General features: G+C 35.2%; 2 protein-coding genes across 2 annotated transcripts in view; both read left to right on the top strand.

Moving 5' to 3' along the window:
• LOC137621652 (ankyrin repeat and BTB/POZ domain-containing protein 2) overlaps positions 1 to 12,017 on the top strand; it is a 622,846-nt gene that overhangs the window by 468,915 nt on the left and 141,914 nt on the right. The window lies entirely within an intron of this gene.
• Positions 297 to 12,017, top strand: part of LOC137621359 (uncharacterized) — a 65,537-nt gene continuing 53,816 nt past the window's right edge. Inside the window, exon 1 of the mRNA XM_068351658.1 lies at positions 297 to 539. Coding sequence (XP_068207759.1) covers positions 428 to 539 — 112 coding nt within the window. The 5' untranslated portion in view covers positions 297 to 427. The remainder of the gene's footprint in view (positions 540 to 12,017) is intronic.

Here is a 12,017-nt window from a genome sequence, read left to right as displayed (position 1 = left end):
GTGTACACACGCACTCAGCGTACCTTCAATTGAAAAGTTACAGGAAAAAGGGGCATGTTATACTACTCAATTACATGAATAAAAAATAGCATATAAAACCTTTTGATATAATAGTCTTAAAAATCACCACAAAAGGAAAAACATCTGTTGTTGCCAGACGTCCCGGTTATATTTATGGCTCGACAGTTCAAAAACCTCTGCACGCGAAACCGGAGGAAACCAAAGGGCCCTCCTCGCGTGGCTTACTTTTGGGAGGCGTTTCGGAAACCGTGCCATTTGATCTCCATAGAGCCTGGGGAGCAGCCGCCTCCTACTCGGACTCTCAGAATACAGCTGCCACCGTACCAAGGGCATCGTTTGCCCTTCCTGACTTAAGGAAGCAGAGGAGATTCTATACAATATCTGAAACGACTCGAGATAGACTACAATGGGTGTTAAAACTGTAATTTTTGTTTTTGTGGCGACCAGTTTTCTCTTGGGCGTACATGGGAACTTCAGCCTTGCCGAATGGGGGTTTCCAAGCTACAGGTCCATTTTCAGTGAGTAGAAAAGTGATTTCTCATAATTTTTTTTTTCTTTGACATCTTGAATTTTCTATGATGTTGCCGACGGGATGAGAGAGGTGCAACCTTAAATGACTTATCAAGTGACGCTCCACATGCACTAGTAAATGACCTCTGCAACAAACCTTACACTAACACTAAACCCCCTGCATTAACTTTAGATTTTTAGGGATTTTTTTAGCCTTAGCTGTCCCGCATCTTTAATTTTGCTTTGTTCAAATCCTCCCCTTCTTTCCTGCCCTATTATTGGTCTTTAGATTGAAGACTCGTCATTTCTTAATTACTGTTACAAAAGATGATAATTACCTGTTCTTTTCATAATTCAACAAAATTACTTTGCCTCAAATTAACTTTAAAAAAAAAAATTCTGTCACTGATAGAAGCTTTAAATTTTCATGTTTTCCCTCTTGTGAATAATTCTGGCCTTTAGGAATGGTATTTCGACGATGTCAAGTCATTCCTAAGCAGAATTTAGTTTTCTATCATTATTCTTCCCCAGTTGCGACACGATTTAAACTTGCAAATACTGCATTGGAAAATATCAAACAATCCGGCCATTTTGACAATTTAAATAGTAATTGATTACACAATAGATGTAATGTTAGTGCATTCTCTTTGCTAATTTACAGAATTTAAATATCAATTTTAAAGTGAATGTCAAAACCAGAAAAATCACGCTTCTATATTGCAATCAAGTATTATTTGCATTTGTAGTTAAATCAGTGAGCTCGTTAAGAAGCCAAGACCTAAGCTATTAGACTTCTAGGAGTTAACTGACCAATTTCCTGTAGCTACTGTTCTTAAGCCAAGTTTGTGCAAAGAAGTAATCATGCCAGATTCTGACACTGGAACAGATTTATTATTTAAACTGTGTTCCACACGAAAAAAAATGTAAACGAACAAAAAACATCCAACGTCAAAAAAATTTTCTAGTATAAAAAAGGATAAAATAATTTTCGCCGGTAAAGAGTTCGATAGCTCCATTAAATGGCTTCAAAATAATTTCAATGATGAAGTAATTATCTAGAAAATTCATTACTTACACACCCGAGAATATATTATATTGAATAACAAATTATATTCCTAAATTAATAATAAAAAAAAAAAACTAAACATTGTCCAGAAAATCATATAAGTCTGACAAACTTCACAAGGGGAAGCTCTCATTAAAAGTTCATAATGGCCAAATCAAAAGACCTTTTATCTCCAAACACAAAAAAATGCCTTTCGTCTTTCAAAGTAAGCCACGGGAAATTGCACTCTTTCTACTATCAACATTTAAATCTAACCAAAGACCTTAATGCTATACTAAATGAACAGTCTTCGTTGGTTAAGTGAAGACCAGTTGACATAACTGGAGGATAATATTGCTACTGTACCAAGAAGTAAAAAATACGTAGTTACACTGAAACCTGGAAGAGATAAATCTCGAATGGATGTAAATTAAGACTAAAAGGTGGGTGCTGATAGTCCGGAAGTCCCCCAAAGGTCCTAAACTAAGGACAGCAGTACAACGTCCCCTCAAATATAACAAAACAGTGGCTGTCTCCACTCCCTCCTCTCTTATTGGTCTTCAATACCAATAAATAACTGATAGCGCCATATTCTTTTTTGACTAAGCAAGAGTTAAACATAGATGGATGGATATATAACTCAGAATGGACTACTCTGAACCAGAATTATTGAGTGAATTCAACATTTAAATCTCTCTCTCCTAGATTAGCCAGGATTCCTACAGACACAGTTTTCCTATTCTATTTGAATGAATTCTATCAAATGAAAGTAAGTCGTACGCTGACATTGTTGCATGATACACTAATTAATATTTCATTCCTATTTTATTAAAGGTGATACTTAATAAATTTAGCCGGTTTAAGTGACTACCTAACCAGATATGCTAAAAAAATAATCTATTTTGTATCTATTTTTTCATAATCCACATATATATTGTCATTGCTGCTACTTTATTTTTTTTTAAATCCAACAGCCGATGGAGAGGGCAACAACTCACATTTATCTAAACCTTGCACAGCAAAACGTAGGGGGGGGGATGCTAGAGCTTTATCCTATGAAATAATGCCCGTACTAAATATAAAAATGGAATGGACGCACAGAAAATTTATGAAACTCGCAAGTCAAGAAATGCGAAGACGATGAAATGGAATTCAAAAGAAATGCGAAGACGAAGAAATGGAATTCATTATAAATCATTTCATTAAGTAAACTTTTGAATAACGTCGCAAATAAAAACGAAGATACGACTTACATAATCAAAATAACAAAGCTATTATAAAAACTTTCAATCAGAAAAATTTAAGAGTAAAACTAAGACGACGATGAAGACGTAATTTTATTCGCCTTTCAAAATACATAAGACACTCCTTGGACAACGTTGAGAAAAAAATTAGAAAATGGAGTTGTGCATATTTTTTGTTGGAAAAAAAAGAGGTAGCCAAATATTACATATCACGATTTTTAGAACTAAACCTCAAAACCACATAACGGGGGTCACCTTCAGGCATGTTAATTTGTACATCATCCAACACCTGCTGGGAAATTATAACAATGAAGATATGTCCGAGAGTAAATGTTTCTTAATAATAATAATAATAATAATAATAATAATAATAATAATAATAACAATAATAAATAAATAAAATAAAAAAAATAACCCATTCCTCAAGATAAACACATTTTTTTAAATACTAATAAATGAATAAATAAATAAAATAAAAATACATTCTTCAAGATACTTCGCAAGATAAACCCAACACCACTAATAACAATAATGATGATGATGATAATAATAACAATAATAATAATAATAATAATAATAATAATAATAATAATTTAAAACATTCTTCAAGATACTCCCCCAGATAATCACTAAGAGAATTCCATAGTAATTCGGATTTATTTTTAAAAATTTATAATCTTCAACACGCAAACATTTTCCCCTCGCCGGAATGCCACTTGCGCCAGGTAAATAATTCAGTGCAGACGCACGAACGGATTTAAACTAAATTTTTCAAACATTTTATATATAAACTGGGAGTTATTATTAACGCGTTATGAGGTTATCAGTAACTAACATTATAGTTAAGACTATGATATTTAAGGTACTGAATAAACAGGATAAATAAACAAAATTCAATTGTCAGATAATTCGCAATACTTGCTATTTTTTCTTGGCCAATATAAACCAAAAAATTATGTTCATCACCCATTTTGAATTGAGCGATAGTGATACCCTTGACTGGAGGAAGGGGCTGGACTTGCTAATAATACAATCGACTGTCCGTGTTATTTATATATAATTAATAAATAAATAAATAAATAAAAAAACTACATTCAGAAGAACCGAGTTTCATGATTAGAAACATACTGTACATATGCTTGCATAACTGCACTCGTTCTTATTATTCATTTAACGCATCTACGCTCCAACATGGAACTCTACAGATAATTTCCTATCAATTCCGGTAAATTGAAAAAAAATCGTTTGTGAATATTATTTATTTTCATGACTATTACTACTCTGTTACTCTGACATTTCATGACCACATACGAGACATTTATTGCAATATGTACTTTTCCAATGTTTGCTAGCTGACCTACTTTTCTGCGGATCGTAGGTGCTTATGTCATTGTTCCACTAAAATGAGAAACGGTGTATCTCAAAACTTTTTGCGTTCAAGTTCGCAATAATTTGACTGCTTCTTGACTCGGTAACTGGACCTTCTCCGCTACGTTGAGATACTACCACTACTGTGTTATTGGGTCCTTTGACTGGCCAGACAGCAATGCATTGGATCCCTTTCTCTGATTACGGCTAATTCCATTTTTGCCGACACATACACATAATAGCCTGGCCTATTCTTTACACATTCTTCTATTTCCTCATACACTTGACAACACTGAAATTACCAAACAATTCTTCTTCTCTCAAGAGGTTAACTACTGCATTGTAATTGGTCAGTGGCTACTTTCCTCTTGGTAAGAGACTCTTTAGCTATGGTAAGCAACTCTTCTAGGAGAAGGACACTCCAAAATCAAACCATTGTTCTCTAGTCTTGGGTAGTGCCATAGCCTCTGTACCATGGTCTTCCACTGTCTTGCGTGTTTGATCTCTTCCTTGAGGGTACACTCAGGCGCACTATTCTATCTTGTTTCTCTTCCTCTTATTAATTTGAAGTTTTTATCCCGTTATCTTCAAAATTTTGTAGTTTATATATTGAAGATTTGTTTTGGTGATATTATTGTACCTAATCTTCTCTTGTAGTTTTTCCTTATTTCTTTTCCTCACTGGGCTATTTTCCCTGTTGGAGCCATTGGGTTTATACCATTATGCTTTTCCAAACTAGGGTTGTAGCTTTGCAAGTAATAATAATAATAATAAGCTGTGGAATCCTATCACTGGTTTTTTATTTCTATTAATCATAGGACGTTCCCTTTTTCAAGGGTTAGTCTACAATTACCTCCACATCAATAATTTACAGCAATATTACCAGCCCTGTTACATGGAGTATCATGGTTGAGGGAAGAATTTTTTTCTGGAATGGTGAATAAGGAGAAGAGGCAGGGGGGCTAAACTAAGTAATCTTCCCCTTTCCTTATCTCCTTAAAAAAAAAAAAAAAAAAAGAATTTGACACCTCCCACATGCTTGAAACAAATCAAACTGAATGACGTTAGCAAAAATATACGCACAAATCAAAAGGAATGACGTCAGCAACAAATGCAATTAAAACTTATATGAAAACCATACTTTTTTTTATACATAAAACATCTGTTGTTCAATCTACAACACCTAAAAAGCCATATGTGTTTTTCGTCTCTTTAGAACCGACAGCTTTGTCTACTGAAAGAAAACATTTGAAAATCTGCAATTCAAAAGCACATTTAAAGCCGCAATAGCATCACATTTCTTAATTCCCACATCAACACAATACTGTGACAGATTGTCGAAACAAATATGCAATTAGACATGGTAAGCACCTAAAAATTATTTCAACAGCCTGACTAAAATATGAGATATAAAAAATACGACGATCAAGTAACAAGAGGATGTGGTAAACAACACCTCAAAACCGCAAAACGAACGATGGCCACCTTCAGACGAATTAATCTTCATATCCTGTAACACCTAACCAGAAGAAATAGGGCAAAGATGTTTTCTCTTCGAGCTCTAAATATGAACTGGCATCTCCCCTATATAATAAAGAGCAAATGTTTGGATATATATATTTCATATATAATATATATATATATATATAGAGAGAGAGAGAGAGAGAGAGAGAGAGAGAGAGAGAGAGAGAGAGAGAGAGAGAGAGAGAGAGAGAGAGAGAGAGAGAGAGAAAATATATATATATATATATATATATATTCCGGTCACGCTTAGCTCTCACCGGCCCTCGGGTAGGGGCAGGGGAGAGGAAGTAATCATACCATGGTGAGAGGGGACGCGTGTGTGCATATTTATCTAATTTGTTACCCGTCATTTTAGACGGATCGCGTACAATAGTATCGCATAACTGCTTGGACTTAAAAGATTGCACAATCGACCGTTGTATTTTTAAATGCAATTTGTCGACACATGAAAGATACAGAAGAAACTGAAAGATACAGAAGAAATACATAAGAGATAAAAGAAAAAGATTAGAGGCATCCTCGGCCCTTCTATGAAACTTGGTGGACACCATGTTTGAAAGACACGAGGAAGAGCAAATTGACAGGAATGCGTGTTTGGTGTACCCTCAGGCAAGATCAGATTAGAATTACCATTTTGGGATATACATTGGCCCTGGGGCCCGAGAGGCAATTCAGTATCTAACTGCAATTGGGGGAAATCCTTACAATTTCACTAAGAGAAAGTTAGAAGAAATAAACCGGGAACGAAGATGAGGTAATAGGGTATAAAGCGTGGGCCGAAAGTGCATGGAAAAGACCCCCTGAATAACGCCTACAGTGCATTGCATGAGGTACACTGACGGCATTAACACCACCCCTACGGGACCTCAAGCTAAAGAACTCTAACCTAAGAGTGGAAGGTCCCAGTCAACAGGCTATAGCACTATCCAAGAATATAGAACATGGGTTTGATTATGGAGTGCCCATCTCATAGCTAACTAAAGGGGCACTCAGAAGAGTGTAGACCTTTGCCAGGACAGCTTATTTCTAGACCTTTGCACTTATTTTGGACGTTTTGCTCGACCGCGACCTTGACCTCCCAAAATTTAATCATTTCTAACTCTTTACATAGTAGTTTAAAATCCCAGCAATTTTCATTACTTTACGATTGAAATTGTGGCCATATGGTTAATGACCTTTTGCTTGACCTTCGACCTTAACATGTGTTAATTAACGTGGCTTTTCATACACTCAAATATGAACCAAGTTTGAAGTCTCTGTGACAACGACGTCCAAACTTATGGCTGATTACGTGAATTGGACATTTTGGTTAACTGTGACATTGAGCTTCCAAAATTTAAGCATTTCCAGCTTTTTACATAAGTTAATCCCTGGAAGTTTCATTACTTTACGATTAAAATTGTGGCCAGGAAGCTGTTCACAAACGCTTACACGCGCACACACAAACAGAGGGTGAAACATAACGTTGGCGGAGGTAACGAGTCTCTCATCCATCCATACCGCAGAGCAGTTTCAATAGCTCCACAACTGAGTGTTAGGTGAATTATGCTTAGTATTATCATTTATGTGAGGAAAGAGGATAATATGTCAGTAATATCCCAACCTATTCGATTAAGTATATGTCAAGAGAAGAGCCTTGCCTCGATTATCCAGTGGAATCATCTCAACAGGTGTCCGATGCCTTGATCAACCTACCTTTGCATGTTTACACCATTTTACTTATTTTGTTTATCATTTTCAATGGTGTTCTACCGTCACGTTTACAGGTGGCGTTAGTATGAATTTTTCATAGCTAATTACAAATAAGTGCGTTATAAAATATATCAACAGAGTGAATTTAGACGATAATGTCTGTCAATGTACTATCATCCTAAATTGTATGACTACGGCTGAATTAACACCAAAATCTGTAGTTCGGTTCCTGGCCAAGGACCCACAAACCCATGCGGTTTTTTGTGCATAAAATGAAAATATGATACGAATAATTTTACCATTACCCTACTGTTCACGGATCCAAATGCTAAACCATTACAAACTGGTGTCACTTGAGCATTTAAGACGAATGAGAAACGAACCAGTCTTTGCTTTGGTCTTTCATTTTCATCTATAATAGCTCCGTGCAAATCTATTGCTATTTTAACTTCTCAAAAATTGTATTCATTATAAATAATCATACATGAATATTTAGATGATAGTGATACAGTGAAGAAACTTTTCTCACCACTGAGCAAAGCCATAAAATACATGGACGACAAATGTCAGTATTTCTCGAGTATACAGAAATGCAAAAAACTAAATATGTTAAATTGGGTCTATGATCCTATACTACTATCGTTTCAAGAGGCCGTGTAATAGTGTTTTGCCCAAATATCTAACAAACCGGCTTATGAATTTCCATGAAACTACAGCAATGAATGTTTCAAACATTGGCCTAATTTTTGGTGGTACAATGAATTGACAGATGTGCTTAATTAACCCGTTTACTCTTATAAAAAATAAGAACTTCTTCCCTTCCTTCAGAGCGTTTCGAAGAAGTGGTACTTAATTACGTAACTGTGACGCAGAGGTTCCCCCAACCCTCCTTCGGTGTTTACACCTATGGCTATCCTAAAACTCTCCCCCCCCCCCTTCCTTCTTGCCTTCTTTCCTTCATTCCCATTGTTATTAGGCTACCGAGTAAATCCCTGTTAGGAAAGATTGTGTACTGCACATATAAAATGAGTCGGAAGAGCAATAAAATGTTTTATGGTGGTAGATAATGTTTAGATGGTTAACACAAATTATCAAACATAATAGAAGAGGTTTAAAACAGGGGTGTGGAATCGCAATGAGAGATATTCTACTCGGACTCCTACAAATTTTAGATTTGCGACTAAGAAATAAAAAAAAAAATAAAATAAAATAAAAACATTAGTAGAAATAGAAAACAATTTTTTTCCTTGAGAGAGTTGTATATTTGGAATGATGTTATTGGGGCAAGACTGGAGCAGGACTCAGAAATAATTTCACCGACTTCGACTCCTACCTCAGAGCACTTTAGTACATCCAAGGTAATCATCGGCAGCAGTTGTAGTAGTAGCTCTGAACTATTTCATATAGATTCGACTTTAGTCATGGCAAATATGTTGCTTTGTCCTCGCCATTGCAAAACTACATTTGCGCTGAAACTCTTCACCATTTACAACAGAGAGAAAGAAAGAAACCGCCTGAAAATTAGTATAAATCGGTAAGAAAAGTATGACTTTAATAAGTACATGATATATTGCAATATATTGCTAGCCATATATATATATATATATATATATATATATATATATATATATATATATATATATATATATATATATATATATATATACACGTATGATTTCAAAATTTATCAAATGGCCGATGTCAATGCCCTTATATGAAACATCTTTTAGAAGTATACCTTCTAAGGAATTCAAGCTACTCTCTCTGGTGAAATTGATATGATAAATTATATCAAACAATGCTCTCTGTCATTTTCTTCCTGGCAATTGATGTATCGAGTAACCTGTGTTGTATGGAAGAATGAGTCCTACGGCTTAACCTAAAGAAAACTATATTTCTATTGCTTTACCAACACTCGCTTGAAGTGCGAAGTGTAGGGTTAGCATGGCTTCTTTCGTCTCCTGTCATAAGTCTCATTCTTGATCTTCAATGTGAGTGAGTGGGTAAGATATAAAACGTTGGTCTTGTGTTTAGGTAAAGTCTAAAGTCACGAATCACATTACCAGGTATGCTGAATTTCTACTGACAAAGAATTTCGTATTGCTTGGGGTAGGTCATATGACATTTATCTATGGGGTTAAACAGGCGTTTAACAATTCGGGGGATGGGAGGTACAGGAGAAGAAACGTTATAACAACGTCACTGAGGGACGTCATCACTTTTGCGAATGTGTGGGTGGCTAAGACTGGCTTTAGCCTCATTTTCTCAAGTAAAAAAGTTATTGAAACGTAATTGGCAATGCACAGTATTTCCCAAAATTAGGCCATTGTATGAAGCGCTCCCTGCTTGGATATCATGGTAATCCATCAGTTATTTTAGGAGTTATTTAAAAAAAAACACTATTACACGGCCTCTGGAAACGTTAGTAGTATAGTAGACTACTGATCGTATTCTTTATACAAAGCCCACAGCGATCATTTAACTTCTTCATATATGTATAATTTTGATTGATGTTTTAGAATATTTTTAATATAGATATATACCAAGTATATAAATTGGAAATAGACTATTATACTATTAATTTAATAAGACTGGCGCACTCCCACTCTTAGCCTTGAAATACAGTAGGATGTGAATTCATAAATTCTCATAATACCATCTACCTTAAATCGTTTCCTTATCCACATAATTTTTTCACGAATAAAAGAAACGGTAACCACAAGGCAGTTGTGTTCATGATCGTAAGTGCATTATAACAAATAGGCTCAGCAGAGTTCGGAACGAGTAAATTACCATAAACGCAATAACAACTACTAAGAAAGTCCAATTAACTTTCAACTTGACGGCAATATATTGCACAAAGAACCACTCTCCCACCAAAGTTTAAGTTTCAACACTTCATTAAAATGAGAAATCTAAGACAACAGACGTTCCAGTTAAAGCAGGAGTCTTAAATGGGAAACAATTTCCGTTCAAAGCAGCGGTTGAAACTCATCAAAATTTACATTTTTAGGTTAATGAAGAACACTTCAGTGTTATGTTTGCTGAGCTGTATTCGCTGAGGAGGGGAACTATGTAGTTTTGCGGCCAGGAGGAATATCTGGTTAACACGCCGCTAATCTGCATAATACCGGTTTGGGTGTGCAAACTTTTGTGAGAGCATACGAAATTACGACATCCCTTGGATAGCATACGAAGCTATGACAGACGTTATTACTGGTTCAGTCTTAATCAAGTTTTCACCGACAAGATGAGTTTCTTAATTTGAAGAAAAAAAAAAACTAAATACTATCCAGATAAGATATTTTTTTTCAATATCTCCACTTAAGAGAATACTGCATTGTAAAATAAAACGTCCATTAAAACACAAAACTACAAACCCTCTAGATCAACACAAGTAATCTAATTTAAAATGCAAATTGGAGTTTATTTCATATACCTTTATCAAGTGAACAATAAAAAATTACATCTTTTAATGCTATCTTTTAGATCTAACCAACTGGAAAAAATGATTAATTCCGTCAATAGCTTACTTAATCAGACTAGCTATTGAGTAACTTGATTAATTCTATATTACACTGGCGTCACAACACCGAGCGTCAACAACATATCTAAGGGAACTCGAGTTGTTATTAATATTATTATTATTATTATTATTATTACTTGCTAAGCTACAACCTTAGTTGGAAAAGCAAGATGCTATAAGCCCAGGGGCTCCAACAGGAAAAATAGCCCAGTGAGGAAAGGAAACAAGGAAAAACATAGTAACAACATTAAAATATATACTCCCTACATAACCTATAAAAACTTATAACAAAATAAGAGGGAGAGAAATGAAATAAAATAGTGTCCGAGTCTACCCGCAAGAAAGAGAACTCTAACCCAAGACAGTGGAAGACCATGGTACAAAGGCTATGGCACTACCCAAAACTAGAGAACAATGGTTTGATTTTGGAGTGTCCTTCACCTAGAAGAGCTGCTTTCCAGAGCTTAAGTCTCTCTTCTCCCCTTACCAAGAATAAAGTAACTATGAACAATTACAGTACAGTAGTTAACCCCTTGGGTGAAGAAGAATTGTTTGGAAATCTCAATGTTGTCAGGTGTATGGGGACAGATGAGAATATGTAAAGAATAGGCCAGACTATTCGGTGTATGTATAGGCAAAGGTAAAATGAACCGTAACCAGAGAGAAGGATCCAATGTAGTAATGCCCGGACAGTCAAAGGACCCCATAACTCTCTAGCGGTGGTATCTCAACGGCTGGCTGGTGCCCTGGCCAACCTACTACCTATAAAATAAATCATCACTAGCGTACACGACCCGTCAAAAACTACGGCTGAAAATTTTATAGATATGCGCAAATGCGCACACACCTCTCATAAGGGTATGTGTACTCCCTCTCACCTACCCGAGGGACGAGGAGAGCTGAGTATGACCGGAAAGATTATATATATATATATATATATATATATATATATATATATATATATATATATATATAGATATAGATATATATCTATATATACATATACATATACACACACACACACACACACATATATATATATATATATATATATACACATATACATACACACACACATATATATATA

Source organism: Palaemon carinicauda, chromosome 28 (genome assembly GCF_036898095.1).
Source record: "Palaemon carinicauda isolate YSFRI2023 chromosome 28, ASM3689809v2, whole genome shotgun sequence".
Classification (NCBI taxonomy): Eukaryota; Metazoa; Arthropoda; class Malacostraca; order Decapoda; family Palaemonidae; genus Palaemon; species Palaemon carinicauda.
This window is presented reverse-complemented; position numbering and strand designations above follow the sequence as displayed.